At 38.6% G+C, this 12,645-nt stretch overlaps 1 protein-coding gene across 1 annotated transcript in view; it reads right to left on the reverse strand.

Moving 5' to 3' along the window:
• Positions 1 to 11,572, reverse strand: part of prkceb (protein kinase C, epsilon b) — an 81,428-nt gene extending 69,856 nt beyond the window's left edge. The window contains exon 1 of the mRNA XM_058385369.1: positions 10,600 to 11,572. Within this exon, the coding sequence (XP_058241352.1) occupies positions 10,600 to 10,947 (348 nt within the window). The 5' untranslated portion in view covers positions 10,948 to 11,572. The remainder of the gene's footprint in view (positions 1 to 10,599) is intronic.
• Between the last annotated feature and the right edge of the window lie 1,073 nt (positions 11,573 to 12,645).

Genomic DNA, 12,645 nt, shown 5'->3' on the forward strand with positions numbered 1-12,645 from the left:
TCAGCAAATTCAGTTGAGCTTGCAACATTTAAAAAACTTGTACGTCCTTAAATAGTGTAATACGACTGACAGATTTATTATATTCCATGTTTATTATGCTAATTTGTTTAATTTCATTGGTACAAGATGAGCTCTGAAGATGAAACTGTAATGTGCAGCCTGTTTACTCTCTCTCTCCCTCTCTCTCTCTCTCTCTCTCTCTCTATATATATATATATATTAATTGTATTATAGTATAATTTTAATGTATGTATTAATGTATTGATGTATTAATACATTTAGGTAAATCTAATACGTTGTTATTTTAACAATAATAAACCTGAGCAGATTTTTCAAGACAGTTGGATATTAATACACAGTACAGAAATCAGGAAAAAAAAGAAGGCCATAAATGAGAATGACCTGTTACTCAATTTCCTGCATGTTTCCATTATGAGAACTTCACGGAACATGCTTTGTGGCTCCTTCTTACTACATTGCACTAGTGTAATTGAGTGGGTCTGTGTAACTGTGTGCAAGACCATGTGAGTTAAAAAACCATATATAATGTGTGTATGTGTGTGTGTGTGTGTGTGTGAGAGAGAGAGAGAGAGAGAGAGAAGAAGAAGAAGAAGAAGAAGAAGAAGAAGAAGAAGAAGAAGAAAAAGAAATTTAAAATCCATGGCAACTTCCTCAGGAATTATTTACAACACACCAGACGTTTGTTACTGTACTTGGTACATGTTGTGACTTGACCAGGGAGCCACAGCTTACCAGTGAGACCATATCTGGATAAAAACCAGCAAAAAACAACAATGTAGCACATATGTGAGAATACTAAATTTATTATCAGGTTTACTATGACATGAATAGCAGAAAAATAGATTACAACAGACAGTTAAGTGTGGGAAGAGTTGGAATAAGCCTTGTGTAGGCTGCTTGTGTAGCTCACTGTGATCACACATAATGAACATGACTTGACTTGTGTCTACTAGGCACTGCAAAAGACCTCTTACAATTCAACCATATAACATTCTGCAGTTGTTTTTTTCTTTTCAACTACTTGAAATGAATCAGACAAAGTCATTCTGAATGCGAGAATAATTATCCTTCAATCAGGATCAGGAATAAACTATGAAATGGAGTAGATACGAAAAAGTAATTATGCAGATGAAGGGCCTAAGTTTATGCTGACCAGTACTAAAGGACTGTAGTGGCTCAGAATGATTGACATCTTTATTCAGTTGCATCTTGGGATGCTGGGTGAGGAAGAGGGGCTTAGCCTGCGAGCACAAGCACAAGCTCTTACTCACAAGCATTTCAAATTGAAGCTTGTTTCAAAATCAGCTTATTACCCTTAAATCCTACTAGGTCAGAGAGAGAGAAGTTGTGGGCTTCATTACCAGAAAGATGTGTTCTGTAGCATATGCTACAACACAGTATCACAGCTCAGCAATTTCGACTGGTCATCTTGATGTCTGTCTCACTTTGCTGGGAAGTAACATAATGATGAGTAAGCATTTATTTTTCAATATCACTGAAAACATCACAAATCTTTTCCCTCCTTTCTGGATCGCTCGCTATCTCTCTGGGAAGTAAATGTGGGAGACTGAAAACAGGAAGCCGAGGCTACCGTGTGACTCAAACATAGTGCTGGTATTTTTAGCGCAGGCCACGGCAACCCCTTGGCCCTTGTTTCCTTCAGGCCAGCAGGAGGACACCACTATCCACTCCTCAACACAGACCCACTGGGAAAGCAGGTCAGGCTAAACGGACCTCCTATCATACTTGATGTTTCATATCAGGCCTGTCAGTCAACGAGCAGGCTGAGTGTCTTGAGGCTAGAAATATCAGGATGTGCACAAACCACCTGAACTGTCTGAGTGCTCAATGGCCACTGTTGTCAAATGGTAGAAAACATGTAGCATCAGGAGCAACGACATAAATGTGTACAATCCTATAACTTATGGCATGTCATACACTTAATAGTTGATATTAAACTCTTAATGTGCAGCAATCAATCAAAGCTCTGTATCTTTTAATCTTGAGATAAGGATCTAAACCATTATTGCACAAGTGGCATGAATCTGTTCCTTCTGTATAAGGACAGAGGCGGACAGTAGGCTTTCGGTGCAGGGCAAGGTCAGTGTCTGGGTGGGTGAGTTTAGACTAGTAGTGAGAGGGGCTTTGTTAGAGTGCTATGCCATGCTCACGTCAGCTCTATTGTTTCTGCAGGCAAATTAACCTGCGTCACAGCCTCAGGGTGAAGCTCTTACAGTGACACCATGCTTCACAATGCATCACAATTCACTCCACCCACAGCAGCGTAATGTCACACAGAGAATATACAAATCCTGAGACTCACCCTGAGACATTAATATGTGACAAATACACATCACATAACACTGAACTGGAATCAAATCATTTAGTGATGATCCTTCATATAGTGTCATATAAACTATCATATGCAAGTCATAGAAAAAATAAAGTACACTCTCCTTCAATTCTATTTTTACAAGGCCCTAAATAATATATGTTATCCTCAAAAATGTATAAAAACAACAAACAAGAAATAAAGACAAGAAATATTCAATATATAGTCATTTTTTGTCCCTAAACATAAACCAAAAATTATAAACCAGACGGGAAATAATAAGTACACCTTTCATACTTCTATAATCAGTAAGAGCGTGATTAGCAGCCAGGTGTTAATAAGGAAATGCACAAGATTAGCTAATCATCAATGCAATGGATACTGTCACAAAGCAAATACAGAGAGAAATACTGTAAATAAATCTTCTGTATAAATTATCTGTAATGAGCAAACTGAAGGTGATGGAGCAAGGAAAATTCCTGAGAATACATGAAGAAGACACCATTAGAGAAGCCAGACTCAAAATTTAACCTATTCTCATCTGGTTGTCACCGGATTGTTTGATTGTAAATTATTTACATTTTATAACTGTATACTAAAAAGTCAAAAAGCACAATTGTGTAACCAGGAATGTATGAGGTTAAGAGGAGCTTATAAATATGAGCATCAAAGTCATTTCTCCATTCATGTTAACCTCAACGTGTATTTTGTTGAAATTATCAACTGTTCAATAAATAAATAAGAGACCTGACTACAAAACATGACTGATTATAGCAACTGCAATCGACTATCCAAGGTTTGCTGTTCTGGAGAACTCAGGTGTATGTCTACATTGTACATCTACATCGTGTATGTCATTGCCAGGTGAAGGAAGATCAGTCGTGACCTCAGAGAAACCACTGCTGCTGTTCATCAATCTGGGGAGGGTTATAAGGTCATCTCCAAATAATTTTTAAATTTACCATTAGACAGAGAGAAGGAGTTTTTACAAGATAGCTGCCAGTCAAGGTCAGACCATTTAATGCTCAAGAGATATAAAATAAACCGCAAGAGCTACTTTGTGTGAACTATGGGCCTCTGTAAGAGCATTCAATGTTGAGGCCACTGTGAGAACTCTTCATGACAGCACAATTAGAAAAATACTAAAAAGTGTGGACTTCATGTAAGGCTGGCTAGTAAAAAACCTTCTATAGCAGTAGACCTTAGGTTTGCAATATTGGAATTTCCATTGGAGCGATGAGACCACAGTGAAGATGTCTGGTCATCATGAACAGTGATGTGTTTGATGACATCAAAATATAGCATATCACCAGAAACTCCTCAGACCAACTGTCAATACTAAAATCAAGGTGTTGGAATGGCCGAGTCAAAGTCCAGGTTACAACCCACAGGGATGCTGTGGCGGGATTTTAATAGAGCTGTGCAATGTCCAAACATCAACAAATTGAAACAATGATGTAAAGAAGAATGAACCAAAACAACTTGAGAGACTTATAAACTCCTAGAGAATGGCTTTACTTCATATTATTATTACTAAAGGTGGTTCCATATATTACTTAATATGCATTTATTTTTCCCACCTGGTTTCTGCACATGACATTACATTTTGGAAAAAAGTGATTACTTTGTTGTCTTTTTTTGTTGTAGCCTGTTTTTTTTCTAGAAGCTGGTGAGCACCATACAACTGTTATTTAGGCCCTGATAAATAAAAACACAGAATTAAAAAAAGTGTAATTCCTTTTCCCCCAATGACTATAGTATCAGTCTGAGTGCATTATTTGTTTCCTCTTTGTCTCGGGGAATGCTACAGATTTAAATGCTAACCTTAATCAACAAGCCAAAAAGAATGAGTGAATGAATAAATTCATTTCAGTAATCACTTTATCCTGGTTAAAGTCGTGGTGGATTTAGAGCATAGGCAGGGATAAGACCCTGGATAAGACACCAGTACGTCACAGGGCACTGTGCACACACACATTCACATTAAGAACTTTAGCTTAACTAGTCTACCTACTGCAATATTTTAGGGAGTTTGAAAGAAACCGACTAACCCAGAGGAAGCCCACATGATTATAAAAAGAATATGTCAACCTTTACACAGACACACAGTAAGCTCAAGACTGAAAGAGGGACCCTGGAGCTACCTGCTGCACCGGCATGTCGAATGTGAATGATTAAGTTAATGAACTGATTCCTCCGTTGAACTGTATATGATCATTACAATCTAATCTCAACAGAAAACTAACTAAACTAATTAAATCTTTCTTTTTAATGAATTATTTTTTTTAAATGATCCAATTAGGGTTGTAACCGAATATGAATATATTTCTTGAAATTAAATGATTTATTTTCTAAACAAATACAGTAGAAGATAGCTGAGGCTAAAGCTATGCATCAGTACTGGGATATTATAGAACACCACAAAACAAATCACACCAGCGGGAGGCATTAACTACCATGAAGACATTGGTGAAGTCTTAGATATGAAGCTCATACGACAAGCAAAGGCTATGTTGATTGATTGTTTAATTATGATATGATGCATTTCACATCTGGGGTTTTTACTTGTGTATTTTGGTGCATATTGGCAGGATTTGTATTGGCAGGATTCTTAGTTGTAGGGTTCTTTCTTTCTTTCTTTATTTATTTCATTCTTTCTTTATAGTGATGTTGAGAGAATAAAATTTGCACTTTGTGTACAGTTACCATCATGACCAATGAAGATGAACAGAATTTGATAGAGAGAAACAGAAGTGTCACAATCTTAAGATGGGAAAAAACATAGGGAAAAAACTTTAAATTAAATTAAACTTTTTAAAAACTTTTTAATTAAATTAATTTAAGAAAAATAAAGTAAAAAGCAATTTGTAAATATTGTAAGATTGTTGTAAGGTTATTTGGGCACATGTTTAAGTGCAGATGCTACTAAAACATTATTAGGATACAGTGCATATGAAGATAAAAAGGCGTAATTGAGAATGAACAGAACAGTTGTTTGTTTTCACCGGTTATGAGTTAACAGTCTGTTAATTGTTAACATTCATTTGTGTCTTTGTCTAGGTCTCATCCTGTGTCTGTGTGTCTGTACTTCATGTTCCTCCATGTCACTTTCATTACATAATAAGACTTCAATCCAGTACTTCTACATAGTCAGTGGTTCCCAATATTTACATAATGGTTTCAGGATTAACACATGACAAAAGCACCTGGATACAGCACACATATCTCCCCTTTTACCTGACTCTCCACAGAGAGAAGGAATTTTTAACACAAAAAGACACGCAGGAATTTTTCTGACATTGATACTGAATATTACTCTGTTTGAAGCTAGTTTGGAGGATTGTAAAATATTATACTGATTGTGCTGTACTAACTTGGAGAAAGTAGGAAATAACAACACCTGAAATTATTAAAGAATGACAAGAGATTTACTACGGTTAAACTTTAATTACAATATCTGCTGATTAGTGTTTATGTCATTACACTGTGTCACATATTCCTGCTTTGTATTAGTTTTAAACTAAATCACCAACACACAACTAATGCAGAGAATACACACCTGAGAAAAGGCCTGAGAATAGTTTCAGCTGAAACTAATCCTTGAAAACTGTCACCACACTGAGATGCATGTAATGGCTTGTACAGTGAAAGGCACATGAATGGGAATACTCTTCTTCTCGTAGACACTAACCCAAATGAGAGACAATCCTGAGTCAGCATTGAGGAGGAGGCAGCAAGTGTGGGCATGTGCCATACATATTTGGGCTTGAGTTATTGACTCTTGCTCAGTATGCCAAGAACATCTTGCATCCAACATGCCTTAAAGTAGATACCGCGCATTCATTCCAATTTTCTTCCATTCGCCACAGTCTTGTTTTACTGGAAAACCTGGCAAACAGCAAGTTACTACCTGTCCAAGTCACCCACTAAGTTTAGAATGTTTGGCAGCAACTCTACATCACCTTGAATCGATTTACACTGATTTTAATAGCTTTGTGCATTTCCTGGAGGAAGACTACTGTTTTCAATGAAACGTAGTTTAGATAAAATGGCAAAAATGCAACCTTAGTCATCGCTTGTGGTTCTGATTCCAATTGACTAGACTGTCCTCACTCTTAGGAATTTCAGGTGAGTAGTGAGACACTTTCAGTATTATAAAGCAAGCAAACATCTTTTATTATACAGTTTATTATACAGTTATAACCTTCCAGGAAATGAAAAAATATTTCCAGGTATAATCCATTATAGTTTTGGTTTATTAGAGAGTTACTCCTCTTTGTAGACACCTGACCATAACACCCATGTCCCCCAAACCATTGCCACAAAGTTGGAAGCACAAAATATGTAAACTGTAGCATTACTATTTCACAGGAATGGACAAGTCCAAACCTGTTCCAGCATGACAATGCCCCTGTGCATTACGGGAGCACCATTGACACATGGTTTGCCCAGGCTTGATTCACAAGGATAAAGACAATGAATGACATAACCTGTCATCACTCCTTATTGCTTATCACTCCTTTGTCCAGTTATCTGTTTATCAGATTTGCTCTGCTATGTTGCCTTTTGGTTGGTTACCTACAGTAATTCCTTTGTATATATCTCATGTAAACACACATTTTAGTCTTGAATGACAGCCCCATATTCTGGAATAGTTTACCTCTATCAGTCAGGTCTTCCCCAGAGTTTGTCATTTTAAAAAAAACAACATTAAAGAAACCCTTTCTCTTTGGCTTGTGTCCAGCTGTAAGATGTGTGCTCTATGTTAATGCAGCGGTGTGCTTTCTATGCGTTTTTTCATTTCAATTATTTTATTTAACCTTATGTAATTATGTATCTTATCTGTCTTTTAACTATCATTAGCATTTTATCCGCTTAGTTTCTTAATTTTATTTTATGATCTTGGGTGATATTATTAGATTTGTGGTTTCATACAGCACAACAGTGGTCAATATTTTTTTTATAAATGTGCATCATAAATAAACCTTTGATAATGTGCCATGAAAATGCATTGACATCCTGGTAAAATTAAGTTAGCTTATCATGTATGCTTAACATTAGGATAAGCATATATCTCAATTCTCTGTGGCACTTCCCAATACTTGTAATTTAAATGTAAGTATTAAATGCTCTGTGCCATCCAACCACATATAAAACATACTCTGTTTGGGTTAGGAAAAATATTTGACAGGTGTAGCATAGTAAAACAGTAATGTGAGTGAGGACAGAAGAGACACAGAGACACACAAGCTGTGAAAGAAGAGAGAAGAAAAGGGTCTTGCAAAAGTTTACACAGCCGGCAAATCTCACACGTCACATCTCCAGCAAGTCCTGTTATGGTGTTTTAACTCAAAAGTCAGCGGTCGTGAAGGGCTCCTGCAATGAACTACAACCCACTGGCAAGTAATAAAAAAAACATAATGACAAACTCACGAGAAGAACAGAAAAAGAAAGGATTAATCTAGAAGGTAAATGTGATTTTGTCTTGGTCTTGACAAAAGAATGATACATTTTCTGTCAATCTTAGCTCTCTCTCCATTACACACACATATGTATATATACACACGTGAACAAAAGAAAATAAATCATTTTCTTTGACAGGTAGCAGACATGTCAGTAGTGTAACTTTCAGTCAATAACTGCCTGAAAGAGTATATGCTGTCAGAGAAAATCATTCACATTTGTCTATACTACCCCTGGAATATCAAGCATTCTGCACAATCATGATCTAAAACGTTATTTGGGGCTATTAGAAAATTATTAATACGTAATGCCTTCCTAATCTTTATGTACATGTTATTTTCTTTTTCAATATTACTGCACTGTCAGTCCCACTCTATAGCCAGATTAATTTTTAACACACACATTAACCATATCATCAGAGGCCCTGCTGCTGTATTTATTATGTGCATTTAAGTGTAACATAAAGGTCAGATTTGGTCAACAAAATTCCTCTTTGCAAATGGAGCACAAATATTTTCTGTTGGAATCAACCTACAGTTAGACTTTTAGGACAATTCAGCTCCCAGTGAGAATAAATGATGTGCACACTATGAGAAAACAGTGACACGTACTTTTGTGTGCTTGTACACTATACCATATATATAATTTTCCATCAGAATATATGCAGTGTTGCCGGGCAGGTTAAAAAATATTTCAACATCAATTATTCAATTTCTGCTTCCGAAAATATATACACCACAAGGGTAGTTCCTCGAACTGGCAAACAACGCTGCCCCTCCACATGCAATGAAAATGGTCAAAGTGACTTCCATTTGCTTATGGAGCTTTCTTCGATAAAGACAGGCAGTACTTCATGCTACTTACAAGCTTCCTCTTAGAGATTTGACTATCTCGTCTTGACTACTGCTCACTTGCTGCTTCATTGCTTTTTCTTTGCTTTATCTCTCTCTTTGTGGCCACTTCATCCTGCTCTGTTTTTGCGTCATAAGCAAACAGACTTTTTAACTGTGACACTTTTCAAATGTAAAGATCTTTAGAGCTAGAAAGGAAAGGGAATATATGGTGTGTCTTTGGCTTTTCCTTGACATGCTATGTGCAATACATAGCATTAGAAAAGAACCTGCTGCAACACTATTGCGTTAGAAAAGACCACAGCATGAGCATAAACACTTTGTTTTTTAACTTAAGAGAATATCTATCCAGACAGTTGCTGCCTAGTTGCCTACTAAGGCATCCATGTAAATCCACCATGCCTAAAGTTCAGACTTTTTCCAAAGTAGGTAAAAGTTTAGGGACAGGAGGGAGGCTGTTGTGTTAGGTTTAGCCAATCAGGTGAGTTATTTTACAAAGGGGAAACTTATTATTTGTTGCAACCAAATCCATGTAAATGTCAAGGAAAAACATCCACCGTCAGTGAACAGAGAGAGACTGTGGGGAAGCAGTGTGGAGCATAGATTCTCAAAAGCTTAGGCACTTTGGGTCAGTTCAAAACAAGCCATCACACATGAATGAAAGTGAGTTAACAGTATAAGATCTTACAATTTCTAAAGCTAGGAATAACAGGAGGGTGGAAGACCTGTTAAATATGGGCAAGAATTATCTATGGTGTGAACTCTGCCACAGACCTTACACTTGAACAAAGACAAGTGTTGTCTTAATGCACACCACCATCATGCCTGTGATGGTTCACAAAACTTAGCAAAAGAAGCTTACAGAGAGTTAAAGATGTCATTATCGTTTCAGCATCGGGCCTTGGCCAATACACAGATACCAAGCTTTGTGCCAACACAATACCTGCCAATCTTCTGCCTGTCCAATTTGTAATATAATGTAATATTATGAAACATGGTGCAGCACCTCCTTATGTCAGGATCTGATAGAGGCACATTAATAATTCAATATCCTTTGTCTGCCTTAAATAAGAAAGCAAAAACTCCAGGCCCACGGTGTGACCGAGCTTTAAAACATACTGTACACCTGTCATATTGCCCTTCAAAAGAGAGAGAGAGAGAGAGAGAGCAATAGAGAGAGAGAGCAAGAGAGAGAGAGAGAGAGAGAGAGAGAGAGAGAGTGTGTGTGTGTGTGTAAATGTGTGCCTCAATACAAATAAACTCCTGTTCATATGATTTATGCATTAAACAACAGGTATCAAGATGAACTTGACATTGCATGATAATAAGCCATAATTAATAAGAGTTTAAACCTCAATACTTTGCTCACATTACCAAACTCATTCATTATAAAGATTAATTCACACAGGACTGTTAAGATTGTTTAAAGCAACAGATATGACTGCATATGCTTGCGGCAACGAGAAGAAATCGCACATCTTAAATCATTTCTACTACAACTCTATCTAACTGCTGACTCCATTAGTATGAACAGGGTCACCTGTACCTTAAATGAGACAAACATCTTGCCTGTCTCGCTGTCCAGAGGATTGCGCAATTTGCCTATCCTGCCCTGTCTAGCAGTTTACCATCAGACTACATGACTGCACAGCAATGGTAATATGGCTCTCTGCAGCTGCAGGGAATATTTATGACAGGCTGTGCACCCTCTCCCACAGTCTCTATGCAACCAGTTTATGTGAACGCTGATCAGAGCCCCCCACTCTGCTGCTACAGCAAACCTGCTTGCATGAGGGTTAAGAAAGCCATGCACATGCATCATGCATGTGGGGGAAACCCACAACAAAACTAAGTTGCTAGGATTCATTGGGTGACTGGCATGATGCATTTGTAATATGTAAGGCGGAAAAAAGCCAGGAAGGACGGTCATACCCAGTCCTCGAAGTGCTTGCTGCCGTTCTGCAGCAGGTCCTCGAACTGGATGGTGCAGTTGGCCACAAAGTCGTCATAGCCAATGGGCGCGTCGTGAAACACCGAGAGCTCAATTTTGTGGCCGTCACGCACCTCAGCTACAAACTCATCATGCCATGCAGGGCTGTTGGTCTTTGGCTTTGTGGACGTCTGACCCACGCGCGAGTCGTCCACGTTGAGGGCAATGTACGGGTCCAGTAAAAAGCTCTGCGCCTTCGGTCCCACGGCATGCCTTAAAGACCAGGCTGTAGGTTTCAAGTCCAGTGCCTCGATGATCTTTATCTTCAGCAGCCCGTTGAAGACCACCATGGTGGCGGATATTAATGCAGTTAAATCCACAGACCGCACCTTTAATCCCCTGTCACAGTTATTGAGTTATTCAACAGGGCGGCTGGAGAAAATCTTGACTACTAATAAACCAATCAAACACAGTCTCCCCGGTTAAAGTGAACAGTGAAACACTCACAGACAGTCCTCCAAGCAGCACACATAGAAGGGTTTCACTTCTTTTAGCTCTCTGCTGTCGTTTCCCAAGAACATGCGATATTAAATGAGATAGTCATTTAAAAAACAGCTCGATCATCAATGCGTCAAACGGGGGAAAGAAACGTAGCGATCTTCACATGGGGGATTCCGCACCTCGATCTCTGCATGAGAGCAAAAACATGCCCGAGCTGGAGCTCCTCAGGGGTAAAAATCCTCTCCTACTGATCCTCCCCAGGCCGGAGCTCGGGACGGAGTCCAGCTTGTCCTCCGGTCATTTGGGAACGATTTATTTCTCACACCTCCAACTGATGAAGGGGAAATGGTTGAGGGCCGAGGATAGGTGCCGTTTCTGTTCGCTCTTCTTCAGCTTCCCGGGCCGTTTAGCTGTTCATCGGTGCTCGGTTTCCTGCAGCCCTGCCTCTTCCCCCCTCCTCCCAGCGGTGTGTGAACGCTACAGTGCAGGAAATGCGCAAAACGCGTCAGTTTGCCCAAACCTTGTATACAGGGAACCAGTGCGGCACAACAGAGCTATACAAAGCCATCTCCGGTGTGAATTCATGCCTGCGTGGTAAATTTGTTCATGTAACGTGTGCATATCGGTCCAAACGAGATGTTTGCATTATGTTAAAGTGATTCCTAACCTTCAGTACAGCGGTGCTGCAGCTGTGTGAAAGCATGAAACACTCGTGTTCATCAGGTGTGGGAATTTTAATGCGCTGCTGAACAGGCCTTATTACACTATTTGCCAGTCTAAATGATAAAAGAAACTCTAACCTAAAGAATTGAATGACTTGTCCAACAAGACAATAAACATTATAGGATCTGGCATCCAGCACGTGTAGCCTGTAACCTGGGATGCTTTTAAAGCCTTAAATCACTCTTTGCCCCTTATTTTATTGACTAAATAACGGCTATAACCCATTTATACGTAGCTAGCTTTTTTTTAGCCAATTAGATGTATATTCTACATTGAAACGCTCCTTACATTGAAATTATTATACTACTATAATATTTCATAATGACGTAATTTTAACCACATAACACAACATGACGTGATTTTCTAATGTGCGGCATTTTAAAAGTGTATGATATCGAAGTTAATCCTAACTCCATGTTTTTTTTTCCCCCGGTCACATTTCTTTCGTTTTAATGAAACATGCCCGTTGTCTGTACCTAAAGCGCTATCTTGTGGCTGGAATTCTCGTTATGGACCGTAACTTTAAAGCTGCATGTGCGAACCTATTGGTAAAAGATGCGCCGTATAACAGTCCCGTGTTTAGTGTTGTGTTTAATGTTAATTGATACCTCTAATAAAAACCAAAGAAAGCTTGATCTTGATGTCAGTGCGTTTTGAAATTACGCAGCTCATCACACGTTGAACCGCAGCTTCGCCGCTAACAGCTGCTTTCAAACTTCTCACGCGTGCGCGTCGTGCACTGGGCGTGTTCACCAATCACAATCAGCATCTGTGGTGACGTGTACGAACATCGAGTAATCATCATAAAATGCACCGCTTGGCTC

The sequence above is a fragment of the Hemibagrus wyckioides genome, linkage group LG03, assembly GCF_019097595.1.
Source record: "Hemibagrus wyckioides isolate EC202008001 linkage group LG03, SWU_Hwy_1.0, whole genome shotgun sequence".
In the NCBI taxonomy this organism is placed as follows: Eukaryota; Metazoa; Chordata; class Actinopteri; order Siluriformes; family Bagridae; genus Hemibagrus; species Hemibagrus wyckioides.